At 48.9% G+C, this 25,243-nt stretch overlaps 1 protein-coding gene across 2 annotated transcripts in view; it reads left to right on the top strand.

Moving 5' to 3' along the window:
- The first annotated feature begins 269 nt into the window (after nt 1-269).
- Nucleotides 270-25,243, top strand: part of RBM5 (RNA binding motif protein 5) — a 29,224-nt gene continuing 4,250 nt past the window's right edge. Inside the window, exons 1-18 of one of the 2 annotated variants that reach the window (XM_082265536.1) lie at nt 270-412; nt 4,868-4,934; nt 8,855-9,023; nt 11,032-11,202; nt 11,334-11,403; nt 11,906-11,979; nt 16,489-16,572; nt 16,681-16,789; nt 16,978-17,043; nt 18,655-18,833; nt 18,921-19,018; nt 20,417-20,504; nt 21,090-21,164; nt 21,253-21,313; nt 23,196-23,275; nt 23,750-23,846; nt 24,024-24,115; nt 24,204-24,377. In XM_082265536.1, coding sequence (XP_082121662.1) covers nt 409-412; nt 4,868-4,934; nt 8,855-9,023; nt 11,032-11,202; nt 11,334-11,403; nt 11,906-11,979; nt 16,489-16,572; nt 16,681-16,789; nt 16,978-17,043; nt 18,655-18,833; nt 18,921-19,018; nt 20,417-20,504; nt 21,090-21,164; nt 21,253-21,313; nt 23,196-23,275; nt 23,750-23,846; nt 24,024-24,115; nt 24,204-24,377 — 1,758 coding nt within the window. In that variant the 5' untranslated portion in view covers nt 270-408. The remainder of the gene's footprint in view (nt 413-4,867; nt 4,935-8,854; nt 9,024-11,031; nt 11,203-11,333; nt 11,404-11,905; nt 11,980-16,488; nt 16,573-16,680; nt 16,790-16,977; nt 17,044-18,654; nt 18,834-18,920; nt 19,019-20,416; nt 20,505-21,089; nt 21,165-21,252; nt 21,314-23,195; nt 23,276-23,749; nt 23,847-24,023; nt 24,116-24,203; nt 24,378-25,243) is intronic. The other variant, XM_082265537.1, reaches the window with a different exon arrangement.

Below are 25,243 nucleotides of genomic sequence, written 5' to 3'. Positions count from 1 at the left end.
GGAGTGACGTTTCACGCACATGCGCAGAGCGGCGTGGAAGCCTCAGTGCGGCTCGTGGTGGTTTGTGGGAAAGCGAAGTGCGGACTCGCCGCCAAGGGGGAGGAGCTTTGTGCAGAGCCCTCAGCACTACATCTCCCGGCATCCTCCGCGCCCAGCACCCTCCTCCTATTGGCTCTCGGTCAGGCGGCGGGCTCGGCACATGCGCAGAGCGGTGTGGAAGGTTCCAGGGCGGCCCGCGGTGTATTGTGGGAAGGAGAAGGGCGGACTGGCAGCCATTTCGTGTTCGAACATTGAAGAGTGAAGAGCGGCGTCGCACCGGCGACCACACGGTGAGTGTCCGACCGAGAGACGGTTCCGTCCGGCGTTCACCGACACAGGCGGGGGTTCCTGAACTACTACGGAGCTATAATGGGTGAGAGCTCCGCTACCTCCTCTGTGTGAGAGAAATACCCGGATATACGACCTCCATACGGCTGTATTATGGGAGAGCTGAGATCCCCCTCCCCCACACACCCTAATCCTTCATTATAGGGGTCACAGCACCCCTCCCCCACACACAGGGGACCCCAATCCTTCATATATCCCATTATTGGGGTCACAAAACCCCTCCCCCACACTCAGGGGGACCCTAAACCTCCATACATCCCATTATAGGGGTCCCAGCAACCTCCCCCCCACACAGGGGGACCCCAATCCTTCATACTTCCCATTATAGGGGTGACAACACCCCTCCCCCATACACAGGGGACCCCAATCCTCCATACATCCCATTATAGGGGTCACAGCACCCCTCCCCCACACACAGGGGGACCCCAATCCTTCATACATCCCATTATAGGGGTGACAACACCCCTCCCCCATACACAGGGGACCCCAATCCTTCATACATCCCATTATAGGGGTGACAACACCCCTCCCCCACACACAGGGAAACCCTAATCCTTCATACATCCCATTATAGGGGTCACAGCACCCCTCCCCCACACACAGGGAAACCCTAATCCTTCATACATCCCATTATAGGGGTCACAGCACCCCTCCCCCACACACAGGGAAACCCTAATCCTTCATACATCCCATTATAGGGGTCACAGCACCCCTCCCCCACACAGGGGGACCCCAATCCTTCATACTTCCCATTATAGGGGTGACAACACCCCTCCCCCATACACAGGGGACCCCAATCCTCCATACATCCCATTATAGGGGTCACAGCACCCCTCCCCCACACACAGGGGGACCCCAATCCTTCATACATCCCATTATAGGGGTGACAACACCCCTCCCCCATACACAGGGGACCCCAATCCTTCATACATCCCATTATAGGGGTCACAGCACCCCTCCCCCACACACAGGGGGATGCCAGTCCTCCATACACCCCATTATAGGGGTCACAGCACCCCATTTCTTCATACATCCTATTATAGGGGTCACAGCGTCCCTCCCCACACGGGGACCCCAATCTTCTATACATCCCATTATAGGGGTGAACCATACAGGCTCCATTCTTTACACACCGTTATCCCCCCCTCCCCCCCATACACATTTTATAGGTGCCCTAATTTTCCATACCCCTATTACAGGGGTCACAGCACCCCTCCCCTATACACGGGGTCCCCAATCCTCCATATATCCCATTACAGGGCTCCCTGGGATCGCTATCCTCTATTATATGGGCTTCCTGTCATTGTTCCCATTATAGGGGCCCCCCATTTATACAGCACCCCTCCCCCACTTTGTTCATTGCGGTAACAGCTTCTCTATACAACCCTTTATAGCGGTGTTAGCACCCCTCCCCCCCCCCCCCCCCTCATACAAATAACATGATAAAGAATCCCCTCCCCCTTCATCCATTACAGGTTGGGGTACTCCAGTCCAAATTATAGGGGTCATAGCCCCCCCCTTATATTCAACATTGTTTAGGAGCACCCCAACTTTATCAACTTCAGGTGGGTGGACCCCCAATCATTTATACTCCCAAATATGTCACCGCCCTCTGTGCCCCCATATACAGCACCCCTCCCCCTCTCTGCTTTCAGTACAGATGGGGGCCCCCAGTCTTTCATACATCTCATTATGGGGGTCCCCCCTATACTGTCTTCTGTAATTGTTATTTTGCTTATAAACTGAGTACAGAAGTGCGACGGGGGTGTGGTCTAAATTGCGCTCAGGATGGGGGTGTGGTCTGAATTGCACGCAGAAGTTCAGTGGGGGTGTGGTCTGAATTGCGCTCAGGATGGGGGTGTGGTCTGAATTGCGCTTAGAAGTGCGATGGGGGTGTGGTCTGAATTGCGCTCAGGATGGGGGTGTGGTCTGAATTGTGCTCAGAAGTGCGATGGGGGTGTGGTCTGAATTGCGCTCAGAAGTGCAGTGGGGGGTGTGGCCTATATTTTGAAGTTTGAGGGGTTGGTTGTCTCCACTGCACCGCATTGTGATGGGGGTGTGGCCTAAATAGCAAATGTCGGTGCAGTGGGGGTGTGGCCTAATCATCCATTAATGGGGCATAGTGTAACTTGGGTGCAACAGTGTAATGGGGGTGGGGCTTAAAAACGCATGCAGCAGAGTCCCAGGGGTGTGGCCTAAATGGCACACATCTGTGCAGTGGAGGCGTGGTCTAACTTGCACATAACTGTGTAAAGGGGGTGTGGTGTAAAATGCATACAGCACTGATGGGGGGGGGGTGGTCTAATTGTGTACAGCAGTATAGGGGGTGTGGCCTAAGTTGAACATCCGGCTGTGTGATGTCATGATTGGCCACGTTGCGTTGTCTCTGAGCTGGAATGTGACGCTTCGTCTGTTGCTGGGGGGGGGGGGCGGCGCTCTGGGGCCCCCTCAGTCACATTCCAGAGTGCCGCCGGTCCCAGCTGTAACGCACCCCCTCCCCCCCTTCAGTATCTTCTGTGTGATGCACAAATCTCCCCGGGGTCACTGCAGATCATCCGTTGTGATATGTTCTCTGCTCTGAGCTCCTCCCAGTATTGGGGGAGGGGGGACGCAGTGCTGACACTCTGAGCTCTGGCCGCCATTCCTCCCTGCAGCTGTCTGTGAGCTGATGTTTGGAGGAGAGAATGTAGCTGGAGGAAACCTCCCATCCCCCACATGTAGAACGATCGTATTCCCCCGCTGGGAACTGTCAGTGTTGTTGCTGCTTCTCCATTGTGGAGATTCCCCCCCCCCCCCCCCTAGGGACTGTGTGGACGGCTGTTTGGTGCATGAATATGGGGCCACATGGAATGTTGTATGATACAGGAATAGGATCCTGTGCAAAATCTGGGGGACTGTGCAGAGTCCCCCCCCCCCCCCCCCCCCCCAGATTGGAGGGCCATGTGACAGAGAAGTAGGGACCGATGTAGAGAGCTGTGTGATGGAGGAATAGGGACTGTGTATAGTGATGTTTGGTATTGTGGAATGTTGTATGAACCGGGAGTAGGGACCGTGCAGGGAGACGCGTGATACGGGAATAGGGACCGTGCAGGGATACCCGTGATACAGGGATGGGGACCGTGCAGGGAGACGCCGGGAGTAGGGACTGTGCAAGGAGACGCGTGATACAGGGATAGGGACCGCGCAGGGAGACGCGTGGTACGGGAATAGGGACCGTGCAGGGAGACGCGTGATACAGGGATAGGGACCGCGCAAGGAGACGCGTGATACAGGGATAGGGACCGCGCAGGGAGACCCGTGGTACGGGGTATAGGGACCGCGCAGGGAGACGCGTGGTACGGGAATAGGGACCGTGCAGGGAGACGCGTGATACAGGGATAGGGACCGCGCAGGGAGACGCGTGATACGGGAATAGGGACCGTGCAGGGAGACGCGTGATACGGGAATAGGGACCGTGCAGGGAGACGCGTGATACGGGAATAGGGACCATGCAGGGAGACGCGTGATACAGGGATAGGGACCGCGCAGGGAGACGCGTGATACGGGAATAGGGACCGTGCAGGGAGACGCGTGATACGGGAATAGGGACCATGCAGGGAGACGCGTGATACAGGGATAGGGACCGCGCAAGGAGACGCGTGATACAGGGATAGGGACCGTGCAGGGACCCGTGATACAGGGATAGGGACCGCGCAGGGAGACGCGTGATACAGGGATAGGGACCGCGCAGGGAGACGCGTGATACAGGGATAGGGACCGCGCAAGGAGACGCGTGATACAGGGATAGGGACCGCGCAGGGAGACGCGTGATACAGGGATAGGGACCGCGCAGGGAGACGCGTGATACGGGAATAGGGACCGTGCAGGGAGACGCGTGGTACGGGGTATAGGGACCGTGCAGGGAGACGCGGGGTATAGGGACCGTGCAGGGAGACACGGGGTATAGGGACCGTGCAGGGAGACGCGGGGTATAGGGACCGTGCAGGGAGACGCGGGGTATAGGGACCGTGCAGGGAGACGCGGGGTATAGGGACCGTGCAGGGAGACGCGTGGTACGGGGTATAGGGACCGTGCAGGGGGCCGCATGCTCCAGGAATAGGGACCGTGCAGGGAGACGCGTGGTACGGGGTATAGGGACCGTGCAGGGAGACGCGTGGTACGGGGAATAGGGACCGTGCAGGGAGACGCGTGGTACGGGGAATAGGGACCGTGGAGGGAGACGCGTGGTACGGGGTATAGGGACCGTGGAGGGAGACGCGTGGTACGGGGTATAGGGACCGTGCAGGGGGCCGCATGCTCCAGGAATAGGGACTGTGCAGGGAGACATGTGATACGGGACTGTGCAGGGAGATGCGTGACTCGGGGAACAGGGACCGCTGCTTGTTTAGTATCTGGGACCCTCAGAAATCTGGGCCCTATGTGAATAGGGATCATTCTCTAATATACTGATGTCCCCTATACATGTTTTTCTTCTGTCCAGAAGCTTCCACCATACCGGCCACACGGGGACCCCGACCTTGGAGGAGGAGCATGGGCTCGGATAAGCGGTACGTCTGCTCATTGGTTGTCTGATTGGTGGATTTGCTACTAGAACTGTTTTCTGATTTCATTTCATATCTCTCCTCTCTGAGAATAATCCGCTTCAATGTAACAATGTTACAAATTCTGTAGATTTGGTTATCATTAGATTGTGAGGACGGAATGTTCACCTTTACCTCTTCCATACGTCTGCTTTATGCCTCCCATGGATGCCTTTGCTCCGGGGGTGGGTGGGGGGGAAGGAATCATTGTACAAAACGCAAAGCTATGTTTGGGCGTTTTTTTTTTTTTTTTTTTTTGTTTTTTCCATTGACCTGAACATGAATTTATTCTGGCCATTGGAATGAAGAAACACTCGTTGGTAAATGTGCCTTGCGATTTTCTACTAAAACGTTCCTTTCCTGACTGCGCAAGCAAGGCTTTGTTTTTTTGCCTATAAGTGCAGGGGGGACACAGACTGACATAGAGGGGTCTTTAGAGGCAAAAAAATCAAAACTCTTCCCACCAACGTCCTCCGCAAGCCACAGCAACAAGAATTAAATAAAATAACAGTAATAGCGCTGTATAAATTATTCAAACCGAAGAGATAACACTCACATAAAAAATTAGAAACCAGCATTACACTCCGGCTCTCCGCCTTCCTTTAAATGTGCAACGTGATGTCATCATTGGCAGGGACCACTCCCGTACGCGTTACGTCCCTCATGCAGCTTCCTCAGTGGGTGGTGAGCCGCCTGGGCCCATCAGGTTTATATAGCAAATTGTATATAGTTCAAAAAGATGTGAGACAAGACTCCATTGTTTGGTGGCTCCACATCCCCAGAGTTTGAAAAAAAAAAAAAATATATATATATATATATATTCCAAAGAATAGAGGAAATTGGGACTTTAACCACTTAAGCCCCGGAAAATTTTACTCCCTTCCTGACCAGGGCCTATTTTGCGATTCGGCACTGCGTGACTTTAAAGCGGAGTTCCAGCCATTTACTCACCTGTCCAACGGTCCAGCGATGCGGCCGCCGGAAGCCTCGATCCTCTCCCACGGCGCCGGCATCACTGCTGTGGGCACCCGGCTGTTACAGTTTGCGGCTTCACAGCCGGGTGCCCACTGCGCATGCGCGAGTCGCGCTGCGCGCCGTGATTGGCCGGCAATCTTCTGGGACCTCTGACGTGTCCCAGAAGATTGCAGGGAGGGAGGGGGAGAGGAGAACTTCCGCTCAGGGCGCCGCGGCGCTCCGAGCGGAAGTGGGAGCGGGTACCTGTCAAAACTAGGTACCCGCTCCCCCCCCCCCCAAAAAATGACATGCCAAATGTGGCATGTCGGGGGGTCAGGACTCCCTAAAGCGGAAGTTCCACTTTTGGGTGGAACTCCGCTTTAATGGACAATTGCGTGGTCGTTTCGACGCTGTACCTAAACAAATTTGACGTCCTTTTTTTCCCACAAACAGAGCTTTCTTTTGGTGGTATTTTGATCACCTGTGCGATTTTTTTTTTTTTTTTTTTTTTATTTTTTTTTTTTATCATGCGCTATAAACAAAAAAAGCGACAATTTTGCAAAAATAACAATATTTTTCACATTTTTATATGAAATTCCCCAAAAAATATAAAAATCTAAATTTTTTAACCTTTTAGGCCAATTTGTTTTATGCTACATATTTTTGGTAAAAAAAATCGCAATAAGCGTATTTTGATTGGTATGCGCAAAAGTTATTGCGTTTACTAAGGGAAAGATTTTTGTTGTGTTTTTTTTTTTTTTTTTTTAACGCGTAATGGTGGCGATCTGTTTTTGCGCGACTGCAACATTGCGGCGGTCAGATCGGACCCTTGACTGACATTTTTGACACTTTTGGGGTTACTACAGTAATCAGTGCTATACATATGCACTGTCACTGTAAAAACGACACTGGCAGGGAAGGGGTTAACTCTATTTCAGAGGGAGGGGTGGTGTGTGTCCCTAGGGGCGTGATTCTAACTGTGATTGGCTGTGGCTTGAGGTGTAGGAACAATGATCAACAGTCCTACATAGTAGAACCGTATGATCACTATTCTTACACAGGGGAGAATGACAGGCGGCTTTGTTTACATCAGCCGCCTGCCTTTCTCCCGCTGTCACGGACAATCGCGAGTGCCCGGTGGACATTGGGTCCACCGGGCACACGCACGGGGGGGGGGGGGTCCGTGACCGAGCGGGAGCGCGCGCCCGCTCCCCAGAGCCTCACAGGCTAGTGATGTACCGATACGTCACTTTGCCTGTGAGGGGCTGACCGCCGCAGTATATGTACTTGCGGCGGTCGGCAAGTGGTTAAATGTGCAACGTGATGTCGTCATTGGCAGGGACCACTCCCGTACGCGTTACGCCCCACGTGGAGCTTCCTCAGAGGGTGGTGAGCTGCCTGGGCCCATCCAGGTTTATATAGCAAATTGTATATAGTTCAAAAAGATGTGAGACAAGACTCCGTTGTTTGGTGGCTCCACATCCCCAGAGTTTGAAATAAAAAAAAAAAAATATATATATATAATTTTTTTTATCTCAAAGAATAGAGGAAATTGGGACTTTAAAGGTATCCACTCAAAACCCTCAGAAGAAATAGACTCAAGTGTATATATAAAAAACATTTATTTAGTCATTAAAAAATTATATCTGATATCTCCTCAGAACATACAGCGGGCTCTCTCTTACAACACAAGGGAGAAGCCTAAAGAGAATACCCACAGTATATATAAATATCATACAAAATTAAGTTTTCTAAGTTCTATGGGTAGGTTACAGGATCGCTGCGTGTTTCGCTTGTAGCTTCTTCAGGGGGTCCTGATCAATACCAACTTCCACAAGGAAGGGAGTGGAGCATCTGGAGCCCAAGGAAAGAATGAAGATAAGTGGGGGGACCTAGATACTCCTACACACACACCCCCCCCCCCCCCCCCCCCAATATCACTCCAGCCTGCACCACCACATCTCTCTGCCCGTCAGTCAGTTTACTTACCTTGTTCCTCCGGAATGACATGCAGCTTCCCCCTCGGGCTCCTTCATGTCCCTTCTCAGCAGCCGTCTCCTCCCCCCTTCTTGGCCAATAGCATGCCTTCTCCTTCCAGCCAATTGGGAAACAGGTCTCAGGACTCGCTTCCTGATTGGCCGGGAGGAGAATCAGTGTGGTAATAGCGAATATTATTCATTCACTATTGTCACACAAATGGGTGGGCTCGGGGCGCAGTGCTCTGCGCCCCGAGCCCACCCTTTTTAGAAGCCTATTAGAGCCTCTGGCTCTAATCACGTGCTTCAAAAAAAAAAATCCCCTATTGGAAACTGTGTCCAGCGCCCTGCATGTAGATTAGGGGGCCGGGTGCATGGACAGGGGGGTGGCGCCCCCAATAGACGAGGCTGTCACTGCTCCTACCCCAGTACACGGGGTATATAGCAAATTAATTTAACCAAAAAAGTATACAGCAAACACCTCTAATAATTCTTTTAGATCAAAGGAATGAACTTCTGTCTCTAAGTGAGGGCAGTTTAATCTCTTTGAAGACCAAACCTTTTTCTGCCAATTGCTGCTTACAAGTTAAAATCAGCATTTTTTGCTAGAAAATTACTTATAACCCCCCAAACATTTATATATATATTTGTTTTTAGCAGAGACCCTAGAGAATAAAATAGCAATCATTGCAATCTTTTTATGTCACACTGTATTTGTGCAGAAGTCCTCCAAACGCTGTTTTTGAGGGGAAAAATACACTTTGATGAATTTTTTAAAAAACTAAACAGTAAAGTTAGCCCCTATTTTTTTAATTAGTGTAAAAGATGTCACGCCGAGAATCCTGATCTTTATTCTAAGCAAAAAAAAATAGCGATTCTCATTTTAGCCAGAATCATGCAGCTCTACTCCGTGTGCATGAGGCCTTAGAGGGAAACCGTGTGATTTTTGTTTTGCAGCATAAGTCGCAGCGAGCGCAGCGGGAGATACGGGGGGTCGGCTATAGACCGAGAAGACCGCGACGAGCGAGTGTCCAGGAACAGGCGTAGAGAATCGATTGAATATAAACGATACCGAGAGGACCGAGACGAACGATACGATGATTACAGAGATTACGACAGCCCTGATGTAAGTATCCGCACCTGAGTAACAGGGGGGTCCTCCACTGTATGTCCTGTACGATGTGACAAGGGGGGCCCCCCCAATGTATGTCCATCCTGTACTGTGTGATGTAATAGGCTCCCCCCAACTATATAATGTCCATCCTGTACTGTGATGTGACAGAGCCCCCCCCAAACTGTATAATGTCCATCCTGTACTGTGATGTGACAGAGCCCCCCCAAACTGTATAATGTCCATCTTGTACTGTGATGTGACAGAGCCCCCCCTCAAAATGTATAATGTCCATCCTGTACTGTGATGTGACAGAGCCCCCCCTCAAAATGTATAATGTCCATCCTGTACTGTGTGATGTGACAGAGCCCCCCCCAAACTGTATAATGTCCATCCTGTACTGTGTGATGTGACAGCCCCCCCCAAACTGTATAATGTCCATCCTGTACTGTGATGTGACAGAGCCCCCCCCCCCAAACTGTATAATGTCCATCCTGTACTTTGTGATGTGACAGCCCCCCCCCCCAAACTGTATAATGTCCATCCTGTACTGTGATGTGACAGAGCCCCCCCCCAAACTGTATAATGTCCATCCTGTACTGTGTGATGTGACAGCCCCCCCCAAACTGTATAATGTCCATCCTGTACTTTGTGATGTGACAGCCCCCCCCCCCAAATTGTATAATGTCCATCCTGTACTGTGATGTGACCCCCCCCCCCCCCCCCCACTGTATAATGTCCATCCTGTACTGTGATGTGACCCCCCCCCCCCCCCACTGTATAATGTCCATCCTGTACTGTGACAGCCCCCCTCCCCCAACTGTATAATGTCCATCCTGTACTGTGATGTGACAGCCCCCCTCCCCCAACTGTATAATGTCCATCCTGTACTGTGATGTGGCAGAGCCCCCCCACACACACTCTGTATGTCCATCTTGTAATGTGTGATGTCCATCCTTTTTCCAGCACTTTTATTTGACTGGGGGTCTACCAATAAAGGGACAGCGTCACAGTAGTCCGTCCCCCCCCCCCCCCCCCTTCGCTTTACCGCCCCCATAGTACTGTCCTCTGCCCCTTTCACATCACTCCCCCCACAGTAGTGTCCACTGCCCCCCCCCCCTGTAGTTTCCTCTGACCCCCACCCCTAGTGTCCTGTACTCCTGCCACCCCCACCCCACCCCCCCCAAAACATAGTCCTCTGCCCCCCCCCCCCCCCTTCTCATCACCGCTCTTCCCTCCAGTGTCCTGATCCCCCATCCCCAGTGTCCTCTGCCCCCCCTGAAAGCAGTGACTTCTGCCTCCCCATCCCGCAAAGCAGTATCTTCTGTCCCTTTCACATCTCCTACCCTTCCCCACCCCCCAAGCTGTAATGTCCTCTGTCCCCTTCACTTCATCCCCCCCAAACACACAAATATTGCTGTGTAGGTAGCATTCGGCTGCCTGGGGTCAACCAGTAGATCGTGATTAATGGCTTGCCGACCCCCACCCTACTGTATAAAGTCCATCCTCATTCCAGCACTGTGATACGTCAGGGGGTCCTGTAGTGCAGTGGTCCTCAACCCTGGCCTACAGGGCCCACTAACAGGCCAGATTTTAGGTATTACCTTGGGGAGATGCAGACTAGAGTACTGCAATCACTGAGCAGCAAATGATATCACCTGGGATGTATTTCAGTTATCTTGCAAATCTGGCCTGTTAGTGGGCCCTGTAGGCCAGGGTTGAGGACCACTGTTGTATTGTATAAAGTCCATCCTCATTCCAGCACTGTGATGTCAGGGGGTCCCGTATTGTATAAAGTCCATCCTCATTCCAGCACTGTGATATGTCAGGGGGGTCCCGTATTGTATAAAGTCCATCCTCATTCCAGCACTGTGATGTCAGGGGGTCCTGTAGTGTATAAAGTCCATCGTAGTCTGGATAGGTGTTGCGGAATGAGCCGCCTTCTCCTTCACCCTTGGATCTATTGTTCTTCGGTCCATCCTCTCCCTCAGTACAGTACTGAAAGGTCTATATTCTCTTCCAGCGAGACAGGGACCGTGACCGCGAGAGGAGAAACAGCGACCGCTCTGAAGATGGCTACCATTCAGACGGCGAATACATTGACCACGACTATCGCAATGATTATTACATGGATGAAAAGGAGAGCAAGACCATCATGCTGAGAGGCCTTCCCATCAACATCACTGAGAATGACGTGAGTATGACGGCAGTGTCCCCTGTCTGGAGACGTTTTATAGGGGACGCCCTTTCGGACACAAGGAAGGAACGTTTCTCCAAGTCTTGTACGCTCTGACATCGGGGGGTCCTGTGCTCTTGTTTTCCCAGATCCGAGAGGTGGTGGAGACCTACGAGGGGCCGCAGCCCGCTGACGTGAGGCTGATGAAGCGTAAGACAGGTGAGGTTCTTTCCGCCGTGATGTGGTGCCCTCCCACTCGCTCCGAAAAATTCTCCCTCTGAGGTTATAGCCCCCCCTCTCCATCCCCATACACCATCAGGTTATTCATGGTTTTGCCATGGTTAAGGAACCTCTTAGTTTTTTTTTAAGCTGCCCCATTTGTCAGTATTAGTCTTCTGGTAAGTAGGATTTTGTATAGATGAGATGTCACCTTTTATTATACCATTGCAGCCTCTTGTGAGTTTCAGCATGTGGGCTCCTGCAGGGCCCTAGACTCAGGCTAGTTAGAGGGGGGGGGGGGTGTATCATCGTTCGAGGTTCCTTTTCATGGCAACCCACCTTAAGACAGGCCAGAAGAGTGCAGCCATGGAAGTCATGCCATAAACCAGTGCTAGATCCATGGGCTTTGTCAGATGGAGAGATGGAGCTGTGTTTTCTGTAAAACAAAAAAAAGGAACTGACTAACACTAGTATCCCGTCTATATCTGAATGCTGTCTCTAGGTTTAAGCCGCGGTTTCGCCTTCGTGGAGTTTTATCACTTGCAAGATGCTACCAGCTGGATGGAAGCCAATCAGGTTGCTTCACTCGCCAAGCCTAGAATACTGCTGAGAAATGGCACATGACATATGTCTGTAACCGAGATCGCAAAAGCAGAACGAGGAACGGGGGGGAGGGGGTGAAGGGAGAGGTTCACAGGTTCCATGGGATCTTGTCGAAAAAAAAAAGGGGGGGGTCACGCTCTGTGTACATTACAGGTATCTGCTCCCACTTCCCCCGCACTGTCCCCATCCATCTGTGTAGTGGGAGGTTCATGTGTTAATGAATTTACTTTATGCTTGTAGACACAACGGCCTCACTTCTCAAAGTGTCTGAAGAGCCAGCCAATCAGATTGTGTATTAAATTATTAGTGGGGGGGGGGGGGGGAAGGGTGGGGGGATATGATTGAACTAAATTTACTTTCTCAGACACTTTGATAAATGTGGTTCCGTCACCCTGGTGTCTGGAGCCTCCACTTATAAATCTTCAGCATGGTTTGTACAATCGTGAGGGTTTGTGAACTCCTAAAAACCTTTATGCATTTCTACATGAACATCTTCTATAATGTGACCCAAACAAAGTGAAAATAATCGTAAAAAAAATAGCAAGGACATAGGGATGCACCGATACCACTTTATTAGCGAGTACTGATACTTTTTTTTTTTTTTCTTCTTTTTTTGTGTAAAAGTATTCGTTGATACCAATTACCGATTGCCTAGGAAGAGTAGGTAGAGGGGTGGTTTTGGAGGTGTGGGAGGGTTGTTACGGAGTTGGGTGAGGGGGGGCAAAGTAGTTGAGGGTGGGGTGAAATGAGGGTTGTGGGGTGGGAGAGTTTGGATGGAAAAGGCTGTGATTGCTGGGGGGGGAATGGGAGAGTCTAGACAAAGGGGCAGAGGTGGGGGGGGGGGGTAGGCGGGGATGGTACCCGCCAGAGATGACAGCCCTCTGGAGAGGAGGCGGCGGCAATGACCTTCCTCTGGAGGGAAGGAGGGGGTGGGGATGGCACCTGCCAGAGATGACAGCCGTCCGGAGGTGGGGGTGGCACCCGCCAGAGATGACAGCCCTCTGGAGAGTAGGCGGCGGCGATGACTGCCCTCCGGAGGGAAGGAGGTTGTGGGGATGACAGCCGTCCGGAGGTGGGGGTGGCACCCGCCAGAGATGACAGTCTTATGGAGGGGAGGATGAGGTGGAGATGGCACCTGCCAGGGATGACAGCCAGATGGGAAGGGGGATGGCGCCTGCCAGAGATGGTAGCTGGAAAGGATGAAGCGGCGGTGATGTCACCCGCCAGAGATGACAGCCGTCCGGAGGATGAGGTGGGGATGGCACCCGCCAGAGATGGCAGCCTTCCGGGGAGGAGGCGGCGGCGATGGCCGCCGTCCAGAGAGGAGGAGGCGATGGCAGCCGTCCGGAGGGGAGGAGTAGTAGGCGGCGATGGCACCTACCAGAGAGGACAGCTGGGCGGAGGGAAGGAGGCGGCGGCGGGAATGGCATCCACCAGAGAACGGCCGGGGGGGGGGTGGCTAGGGATGGCATCCACCAGTCAGAGGGGAGGATGATACGCAAATGCTCCGATACCCGAAACAGATACCGGAAATGACGCAAGTACCAGTACTCGCTCACATGGCTGGTATCGGTGCAACCCTAGTATAAAAAAAAAAATAAAATTAATGAAACCCTTTTATGTAGTAAGTCATATCACCAGATTTTCTGTAGCTGCTAATTGACACTACATGGTGGTTAGGAGGTATATATTCCTATATTCAAACCCCTTCTCATGCATTGCTTTTCCTGAATTGCATTCTTCATACCTTGCCACAGCATTTCAGAGGGGATGGAGGTCAGGATTTGAGTGCTGTCTTCTGTTTTTGTTTGTTCTTTCTGTATGTTCTTTCAGCTGCTCAAGCTTAGATCAGGAAGATGCCCCATGTAGAACAGTAGTGTGGCTATGACCAAATTAACAACTCCTAGAAGGCATCAAGGCCCAGAAAAACGCAATACATTTTGTATGCCTCCACCCCACCATGCCTCACAGTTGATGTGTTGGAGATTTGGAGATGGACAGCCCCTACATTTTGTATGCCCCCCTTCCATGCCTCACAGTTGATGTGTTGGAGATGGAGAGCCCATACACTTTGTATGACCCCCCTACCATGCCTCACAGTTGATGTGTTGGAGATGGTGTGGTGCTGTACTTGTGGAGATAATAGATCTCAAGTATGTGATGCAGTGGTAAGTCGTTGCCATAAATACCACTGCTGAGGAATTTTATGGTGGGCTTATGAGTGCAGATTCAAAGCTGAGCTCCAGCATAAATCCAAGAGGGGCAGTGCTGTATTTGTATAAAGGAGCCTGACCGGAGGCCCATGTTTGAGGAAACATGTTTCAGGCCTATGAGGTTTATCAACCTTGGGTCACATTGCACTAGATTGGAAATCTGCTGCTACACCAATTTAAGTATTGCAGCAACGTTTATTTACCGTAGTGGAGGAATTGTGACTTGCAAACACATAATTGGTCAGAGGTGGAGCTGCTTTTGAAGTGGGTGGAGCTTAGTTGAATTTGGACGGCCCTTGGTGCACAATATACATTTAGAAGCGCTGCATACAGAAGATCCGGGTCACAAAGACTCCTCGCTGCTCTCCTTCATGAGGTTAGTTGCAGATTTTGTTTATACTGCAGGTCAAACCAGAGGACCCCTGCACTGTCAAGGAGAAATGTTTTTAATTAACCCTTTAGGGCTCATGCACACAGGATGTTTAGAAACCGCCAGAGCTGCGGTCAGGGAAAACAGCGTTTAGAAATGTATTGTTTTTGAGCGTTTGCATTTAGGGGTTGTTATAGCGTGAAGCTGCATTTCGCATTTTTACAGCCAACCCTTCCTCTGCTCCTGGACGCACAGGCTGTCTTTTACTACTCCTTATGCCTGCAAACTCCTGAAAGTTTGTGTGTATGGACACATAGGCTAACATGGAGAGTTGCAGTAAAAAAACCCTCCAGACGACCCCTAGAAGCAGCTGCAAAAACGGCCCATGTGCACGAGCCCTTAGAATATTAAGATTCTTGTAGGATCTTACCGTTAAAAATCATCTTTCTGATGTCCATCGACAGACGCAGCCTCATCTTCATGAGGCTGCATCTGTCGATGGACGATAGAGAAATTATTTTTCCATCAATATTCCAGATTGTAAAAGTGTTTTTTAAATAAAGACTCCTGATTGGTTGACATGTACTAGAAGCCGTTCATGGAGAAATCTCATGGAACTTCACAAGCTCTTCCCGCATGTATAGCGTGCTGGGTATGTCCCATCCCCCCTCCCTTTCCCATTTCTCTAATGTACACAGAGGCCTGGTGTACGCGGGCCCCCTCCCTCTCCCGGGCTTACTGCTGAGAATCTCCACAGACACATGTTCTCTGCAACTCCACATGGGTAGCACAGCCTGTATATGCAGGAGGAGGTACCAGTCTATAGATGGGGGGTGGGGGGAGTAAACATTAAATGACTGGAGTCAAGGGTCAGTTGTGTTTCTTTTTACATTATCCCTCTATCCCAGGTCAGGGCATCTGAGGCTCCTGTCTAGCTCTGAAGGCTGCTGTGCGTCTCTTGTAGCCGTAACGCGTTAGGGCGGAGCACACCGAATGTGCAGGGACTTGTTTGCCCAGAAGCTTGCATTCTTTGCAGGATTCAGCGCTGTATGGAAGCCTCAGCAATAGTCACCAAGACGGGTTCCTTTTAAAACTTCTACATTGTAAATTGGCGGAGTCTGTAGTTCTAATATATATCCCGCTGTGTGGCCTGGCTACACATTGCAGACTCTGGGAAAGTGCTGATACTCCTTACCCAGAACCTTAACCCCCTCCTATGAGGGAAGACTGGAATTTAGTGGCCATTGGGATTATTATACAAGTCTATTTTCTTAGTTTCGGCCATCTAGAGGGGGGTGGGTGAATTAAAACTTCTACATTGTAAATTGGCGGAGTCTGTAGTTCTAATATATCCCGTTGTGTGGCTTGGCTACACATTTCAGGCTCCGGAAACGTGCTGATAGACCTTAACCCCCAACCCCCCCGAAAGGGAAGACTGGATTTCAGTGGCCATTGGGATTATTATACAATTTAAAGTCTATGTTCGTAGTGTCAGCCATCTAGAGGTGGGTGGGTGAATTGCAGTCTGGCTGTGTAAAGTTTTTAGACTTATGGGGGTTGGAGGGGGGAAGTTATTTCTGATTACAATGATATACAGTATGTTTACAGAGACATTGATGCTACACTGACTGGAAAATAACTGCTACAATGTTAACTCTCATCTCTCTGGAGCCCCCCCATTGCTCTGGTCTATACCACCTCCCCACTTCTTGTCTTCCGTCGGCAGCCTTGACCCCCTTCGGGCTGGCCGGGCAATGCATGTAGCTGGCAGTGGGCGGTCCTTCCCCACATTGCTGTCCATAATTAATGTCGGGGAGCTGACTCCCCTCCGCCAGGGTGTAAATACGTCCGCCTGCCAGGATGTCGGGAATAACTTTTCCCTTGTTTATGTTCTTGCAGAAAAAGCTGGTGATCCAAGGCAAGACCATCGCCATGCATTACAGCAACCCCCGCCCCAAGTTTGAGGACTGGCTGTGCTACAAGGTGAGTCGTAATTGTGGGTTTATTTTGGAGGTTGATGTATGGGGGTGGGGGAATTCCAGGATAATGCAGAACGGTCGATATTAAGTGTAAAGCTCTCTGGTTTTGTAGTGTGGCCTGTACAACTTCCGCCGAAGACTAAAATGCTTCCGCTGTGGGGCAGCCAAGACCGGTGAGTGTTCAGAGACTGCCGGGTTCCGTGTTCAGGGGGTCTGTGAAGGTAACAGTACTCGGTTTATTGTAGCCTTTTCATGGGACAGGGTTGACCCTTGATTTTTTTTATTATGTCTCCTGTTTTTTGTGTCAAGTATACTTCATACACTAAACGAAGAACTGCAAAAAAAAAGATCCCAGGCTTGTCTTTGGATGCAATTTTTAGGGCTCATGTTTTATTCTCTGCCCCTGCAGAATCCGATGTGGAGGCCCCAGCTGGTGCTACTGATGCTCCTCCATCAGCAGATTACTACAGCGACAGTAAGTGTTTCTAAAGGTTCGATCCTCTGTTAGCCACGGTTCACATTGCAGCGGCTTCAATGCTAAATCCCAGCGCGACTTCGACATTTCTTTTTTCAACAGACGTCAAACTAAAAGTAATGCAGGAACCTTTTTTCTAAGTCTGAGTGACTCGAGTCGCTCTGATTAGAACGGTTCCATTGCAATGAGTTAGGTGCGACTTCTGATGCAACATGTGCTCCAAAGTTGGAGTGTTTGTCGTATCAGTTCAATCCGGGCCTTAGACGACCACAGGCTCCTAATGTCGCATCAGTGCAATCCGGGCCTTAGACGACCCCAGGCTCCATTAGCAGTGTGCTAGGGGAAAGTTCTGGTGTTTGGGTTCAGTGAGTGATTGTAGCAGACTCTCAGCTTCATGTTGCTGTATTTGAGGCTCCGTTCACATCTGGCGTTTTGGGATCTCGGACAGAATCGCCCCGTCATCTCAAACTGCTCTGCAATCGCAAAACGCATGTTCGGGTGGCATTCATTTTTAAGACAGTTTTGCCATGATTGTCGCGCATGAATCGAGGCAAACCGCAACGTGCGACGCTTGTCACCCAGAAGAAGCTCCTGCTCCTTTTTGGGCAACAAGCTTCACGAGTTGCAATTTATCGCACGATAATGGTGGCCAATATGTATTCTGCTAGAAATTTTTGGAAAAAATCCCAATAGGCATATATTAGTTTGTGCGAAAGTTATAGCATCTACAAACTATGGGATATATGCTTGAATTCTTTTTTTTTTTTTTTTTTTTTTTTTTTTCATAATACTAGTAATGGCAGTGGTCGGCGACTGTTATAGCGGAACTGCGTGGGGACCAGTGACACAAATACAGTGATCAGTGCTAAAAATAAAAATAATCAGTCACTGTACTAATGACACTGTTAATCACCCTAGATGTTTAACCCCTTCCCAGCCAGTGTGGTATTTTTTACTAAGGGATGTGCTTGGCAGGGAAACAAAATAAAGCACAGCCCCCGCTGACAGGACAGAGTTCTGCCTTTTTTACATACAGAGCTCTGGCCTATGTCAATCCTCTGCGATCAGTGGGTGCCGGCGGACATTCATTGGCCGGCACCTTCTCATAGGCTTCTGCTGTGGCTTAACTCAGCATAAGTGGCGCACCCTCTATGGATGGATATTGAGATATATAGAGATAGATGGATAGATAGATATATATTATTATACAGGATTTATATAGCGCCAACAGTTTGCGCAGCGCAAGAGATATGGTGTGTGTGTGTGTGTGTGTGTGTGTGTGTGTGTGTGTGTGTGTGTGTGTGTGTGTGTGTGTATATATGGATAGATATATTTTATTTATTAGATAGAGAGATATAGATATATATAATCATATGTGATTCTGCACAGAACGGCTCTCCTGTAGCAGTACATGTGCTATAGGGCAGTTGGCAAGTGGTTTTATACCCGGACATTTTTATAATGTATAGACAGCTTTAAAGCTTGTAGGCCATTTAGCATTGGGGGGGGGGGGCAGTAGGGGGTTAGTTATCTGGCTGTGTGAAGTTATTAGGCCATGGAGAGGGGGGGTAGGGGGAAATCTTTCTAGACAGCTCGGTGTAACCTTATTAGGTGGCTATGTATCCTCAGCCATAATCCTCCGGAATATTGGGCCACACACCGCTATGGAGTCCATCCTGGCTGCGCTGGCTCCTTACGTATCTCTGGCAGTGAGCAACATCCGGCTGATCAAAGACAAGCAGACCCAACAGAACCGAGGATTTGCCTTCGTGCAGCTGCCGTCTGCATTGGTAAGCGATCGTTCGCCGTGTTATACAACTACAGGAATATATGCTCTTCCTGCACGTGACTCACCTGCCTTTCCTCTGCCTCCATAGGAAGCCTCGCAGCTGCTGCAGATTCTCCAGACTCTTCAGCCACCTCTCAAAATCGATGGGAAGACAATCGGTGTGGATTTTGCTAAAAGTGCCAGAAAGTAAGTGGATGTTCCAGGCAGGCATGTGAGAGGAAGTGCTCAGTAACCGATCTAATATTGCTTAAAGGAGTTTTAAAGGCAGGTTTTTTTTTATGTTCATGCATTCTATGCAGTAATTTAAAAAAAAACCTGTGTGCAGCAGCCCCCCTAATACTTAACTGAGCCCATCTTTATCCAGCAATGTTGCAGGAGTGTCAGCTGCCTGGGACTCCCCTCATTGGCTAAGACAGCGGCACGATTAGCTCCCGCTGCTGACAGTCAGCCAATGGGGGAGGGGGCCTGGGTCGCAGCTCTGTATCTGAATGGATACAGGGAGCTGTGACTCAACTCTGGTGCCTCCATAACAATCTGCTTGCTGTGGGGGGGGGCACTCAACTGGAGGGAGGGACCCGAGAAGGAGCATCCGGGCCACTGTGCAAAACCAACTGCACAAAAGAGGTAAGTAGAACGTAACGTGTGTGTTTTTTTTTTTTTTTTTTAAAGCCTTTAATTTAACCTTAAATTGATAGTAAAGGTCTTTTGTTTTTACCTACGATTAAGTTTATAATAAAGCTTACATGTAGGTACTGTGAAAATCTCCTAAATGTGCACCATTTAGGAGAGATTTACTTGTGAAGCCACCAGGGACATCACCAGCACTTGCCCTCAGAAGCAATGACATGCTTGTGCCATTCTTCAAAGCCTTGTACGTTATTGCGGCTCGGCCATTTAAAGGACTAAGGTCCGCAGACCCAAAGGGAAGACTGAAGATGAAAGCCCTGAGGGTTTTGTTTTAAAGAAGTGCAGCCGAAGCTTGTTTGGTTGTACTTCTCCTTTTGGATCACTGAAATGCAGTTCGTTCTGCTCTTCTGTGACCCATTTTCAGCAGACAGCAAACTGAAGCCCGCTGACGTCAGAACCAGCCCTGTCTCAGGAAAGATGGGGTCCATATGGTCGGGATCTGCCTATATGCCTGGATCGGGACCCAGCTCAGCCTCTGTGAGCCACTAAGCCTGAGCCGGCAGCTCCCACCCCCCTCCACAACCTAGTGCTGGGGGGCTTTGGCTCAGAGCGGACAGTGGTTACTGACAGTCACCAGCTCTCTGGAGCCCTGGGGGAACCCTGCTGATCGCTTGGTTTTCAGTCTTAGAGCCGGTGGGGGACAGATGCAGCATCCACCTAGGTAAGTAAGTATGATTGTAAAAAAAAATACAAATCCCATACTTCTCAAATTAAGTTTCACCTGTGCTAGTGTGTGATGCATACTAGCACATAACTTTGCCTCCCCCCCCCCCGCTTTAAGTCAGTCATGTGTTTGGATGTGATTTTTAAGTATTTGTGCTGATGATTCTTAAATCACAAGTAACAAGGGTACACATTGTGGTTTCTAACAACTTTTTTTTTTTTCTTTAATTTCAGGGATCTTGTTCTGCCAGATGGTAATCGGGTCAGCGCATTCTCCGTAGCGAGCACAGCCATTGCCGCCGCTCAGTGGTCATCCACTCAGGTGAGGTTCTATGTACTGAATGGAAGGAACAAGGATTATGTGATGGGGGGGATCAAATCTACTAAAAGTGTGGGAATCAAACAAAACAAACCTGCTCGCCTAGATGGCTGCTTTGACTACCCCCTCCCCCCTGAGTGATTAAAGACCCCCGATTGGTCATTTCTCAGGTCTACTCTGAACTGTCAGTCATCGGCTCTCTGCTCTGCCCCTCGAGCGCTCAATGGAGCGCCGGGCTGTAGAGGGGGGGGGGGGGTGGCTGCCTCAGGCTTGTATTGGTGCGCTGAGAGGCTGAACCAGCTGCTGGTCAGGCATCTGGGCGGATCCTGACATTGTCGGGATCCCAGCAGAGCCAGGACCAGTTCTGTGACCCAGGTTCTGCCTACTGTGGGCTATATTCTGTCAGCTGATGTCACCAGAGTGCAGTGTTAGGTGCACTTGGTGTACTTTGATGCAGCACTGATACTTCATATTTAATTTTTTTTCACTGGTGACATTTTAGGGTTTCTGCACACAGAGCACAAAGTCTACCAGATGTTAATAATTTATTTTCCCTCCAGATGATATGAATGTTTTCTTGTGTTTCAGCCTCAGCAAAGCGGGGAAGGAGCAGAGCTTGGTTATGGACAGCAAGGACAAGAGGGATACTCTCAGTACGGACAAGTGAGTGGTAGTCTTTTGTTTTTTTTTGTTTTTTTTTTTTTTCCTGTCTTCTCCCAGTGATAAAATACATAAATGTCTCTTTATTTAGGATTATCAGCAATATTACCAGTCTCAGGCTGGAGGAGCTGAACAAGGAGCAGCAACCACAGGTGAGCAGAAAGTACATCTCACTGGTTATCATGTTCAACTGAACTGTTTGTTGAGTTCTTTACTTAAAGCATAGGTGCTCAACCTGTGGGCCCTCAAGCTGTTGTGGAACTACAAATCCCATGAGGCATTACATGGCTATCAGTTACAAGTGTGACTCCCAGAGAAATGATAGGACTTGTAGTTCTGCAACAGCTAGAGGTCATACAGATTCTGGCATTTTAACCACTTTACCACCGGAGGATTTTGCTGTCTTACGTCCAGGCCACTTTTTGCGATTCAGCACTGTGCGACTTTAACTGACAATTGCACGGTCGTACCCAAACGAAATTTACGTCCTTTTTTTTTCCCCACAAACAGAGCTTTCTTTTGGTGGTATTTGATCACCTGTGTGATTTTTTTACTTTTTGCGCTATAAACAAAAAAAATAGCGTTTATTTTGAAAACAAATTTTTTAACTTTTTTTTATATGAAATTCCCCCCCCAAAAAATGTAAAAATCATACATTTTTGGCCAATTTGTTTTCTGCTACCTATGTTTGGTAAAAAAAAAATCACAATAAGCGTATTTTGATTGGTTTGCGCAAAAGTTATTGCGTTTACTAACTAAGGGAAAGATTTCTGTCATTTTTGGTGTTTAACGAGTAATGGCGGCGATCTGCTTTTTTTTTTTTTTTTTTTTTTTTTGCGGGACTGCAACATTGCGGCGGACAGATCAGACCCTTGACTGACATTTTTGACACTTTTGGGGGTACCAGTGACATTACTACAGTAATCGGAGCCAAATAAATATGCACTGTTACTGTAAAAATGACTGGCAGGGAAGGGGTTAATTTTATTGGAAAGGGAGGGGTTAATGTATGCCTGGTGCTTACTAACGTGTGTGGGGGGAGGTGACTGACACAGGGACAGATTGCAGGTTCAGCTATGCTGAACCCTGCAATCTGTCAGTCACTTAGGAGATCCCTCCGCTCTGTTTAAACAAGCGGGCGGATCTCCACACTCGATTCCCCGACGATCGTCGGGGAAGAGCAGCGGCGATCGCTGCCGCTCCTCCCCTGGCCCGACTCCCACTGTGACTTATAACAGCGGGAACGCGCCTCCGGCGGTGTGTGATCGCCGCCTACAGGGGGAGGAGTCCAGCAACATAGGTCTACGTCGCTGGACGGAATTGAGCCACTTTGCCACAGTACAGTCCCAGTGACTGGTCGGCAAGTGGTTAACAAAGTAAAGGAAACTGCTTTTTTTTTTTTTTTTTGTTTCCTCCTAAAAATAAAATTATGTTGCATGACAGAGCTAAAGTCAAACTGTCCCAATGCTGAAAATGGCCTGATGAAGGGGTATTACAGGCTGCTACTCAAGTGGTCGTCTACCCTATAACCCTTCCCTACTCTGTGAGTCCTCTGTTTTGTGCTAGTCTGAATGTTATGGACCTATTCTCCTTCATGGAGAACTAAGGGCCAAGAGTAAGGGATTTTACCCCTGTCAGATTTTTTTTCTCCATCTGTATCCAGTTGTGGGGATATCCCTTAACTTCCTGTCCCTTAGCCAAACAGGAAGTTGAGGAAATCCCTGCAAATTATGGCAAGCCATTGGGGGCCCCCATTGAAAAATGTCCCCTTTCTTTTCTGGGGACAACCCAAAGCTTGGGACTTTAATTTTACGTTCAATAACAGTAAACAGGACATGTAGAGAGGGTCAATGTACCCATCTTCAGTTAGTCCCTCACTGTCTTCGGGTCAACTAGTTTGTCTAGGCATGTGCACTCAACATCCCAAATCTCATCAGTTTGTAGGTTACAAAACCAGATTCCATAAATTCAGTGTGGACCCCCTTGCCTGATTTTCGATCCCCTTTTATAATGTGCTATGTCTTTCTCTTTTAGAGGGTGCCCCCGCAACCACTACCACCAGTGCAGCTGTCGTATGTCAAAGCCCCCAACTCTACCAGCACCCCAGATCTCCGGTGAGTGATTGGGATCACCCTTGGCAAGTGTGAAGATCAGGCGTTACATGTTGGGACATTATCAAAGCACAGAGCTCTCAGGATTTTCACCCTATTTTTATAGGCAGCACACTGAGAACTGTATAGGACTCCTCACCCCATTATTATAGGCAGCACACTGAGAATTGTATAGGACTCCTCACCCCATTATTATAGACAGCACACTGAGAATTGTATAGGACTCCTCACCCCATTATTATAGATGGCACACTGAGCACTGTATAGGACTCCTCACCCCATTATCTGATTATAGGGTTCTGGAAATGAGGTATGTAAAGGTGATTTGTTCAGGTCATTGCAGGCTCTGCTTCCTCTGGTATGTTTTATATTCTAATGGCCATCTTGGTGATTGGGGAATAATACATCTTTGTCATCTTTATGTAAATTAGAAGAGGCGTACACTATTCCTGTCTTACACATTGTTCTTTCCCCCAGACACAGGCCGGCACCAGTGCAACAGGCAATGCCGCACCCAGTGCTAACACACCAGACGGGGGTATTCCGAATCCCATCATTCCAGGCCACAAATATGGTAAGTGTTACTTGGTGGGTTCATCTTGCTACATAAACAGATCATTGCTGTGATTTTGTCCACGTGGTCGCCTCAATCAGTGAAAACAGAAGTCTGTTGTGAGGCAATGCAGACTGTCAGTTCTCCTGAATCGGTCCCTCAGAACCAGTTTAATAAAGAAATGTATATTCTTCACAGCTGTTCCTGACACTTCCACATACCAGTACGATGAATCATCCGGCTACTACTACGACCCTCAGACTAGTCTGTACTATGACCCCAATTCCCAGGTAAGCTCGTTGGGTGTGGGCATGTTAGCTGAGCTGTGTATTAATGGTGGATGTATGGAGGGTCCTTCATTCTTCTGTCTGTCTGCAGTATTACTACAACTCTGTGACGCAGCAATACCTGTACTGGGACGGGGAGAAGCAAACCTATCTGCCAGCCGCAGACTCTGCCGGTGGTGGAGGCGGGCCCAACAGCGCTTCCACATCCGGCTCCAAAGAGGGCAAAGAGAAGAAGGAAAAACCAAAGAGCAAGACGGCACAGCAGGTACAGAGAGACGATGGAAACTAGGGATACACCAATATATTGGATACAGAAAATAGGGTTATGTGCATTTTTGCAGATGGAAGGGAAAAAAAGGTGCAGATAATGGCGACCCTTGGGGGCTTCAGGGCGGCCTGGCGCCCCCTTGGGGGCTTCAGGGCAGCCTTGCGCCAGCCACGTTAAATAGTTAACCTTTTTTTTTACCGCTTAAGGACCAGGCCTACTTCTGACACTTGTTGCTTACAAGTTAAAATCACTATTTTTTGGAAGAAAATTACTTAGAACCCCCAAATATTTATATTTTATTCGCTAGGGTCTCTGCTTAAAAAAAGTGTATGTGTGTGTATATATATATATATATATATATATATATATATATATATATATATATATATGTATATGTGTGTGTATATATATATATATATATATATATATATATATATATATATATATATATATATATATATATATATATATATATATATATATAAATAAAATTTTTTTTTTTTTTTATAGTTCAAAAAAGAAAACAGTAAAGTTAGCCCAATTTTTTTTTTCTATAATGTAAAGGATAATGTTAAGCCAAGTAAATACCCAACATGTCATTTTTCAAAATTGCGCATGCTCGTGGAATGGCTACAAACATTGGTACATAAAATCTTCATAGGCGACACATTAAAAATTTCTTTCTTAGAGTTGGAGGTCTAGGGCTAGAATTATTGCTCTCGCTAACAATTGTGGCGATACCTCACATGTGGTATGAACACCGTTTACATATGTGGGTGCTACTTGCGTATGCGTTCACTTCTGCATGCAAACTCGGAGGGGGGGGCACTTTAAATGAATTTTTTACGCTGTCCCTTTAAAAA

Source organism: Pelophylax lessonae, assembly GCF_965119305.1.
Source record: "Pelophylax lessonae genome assembly, chromosome: 8".
NCBI classification, from domain to species: Eukaryota; Metazoa; Chordata; class Amphibia; order Anura; family Ranidae; genus Pelophylax; species Pelophylax lessonae.
The sequence above is the reverse complement of the archived record's forward strand: the minus strand, read 5'-3'. Positions and strand labels throughout refer to the sequence as shown.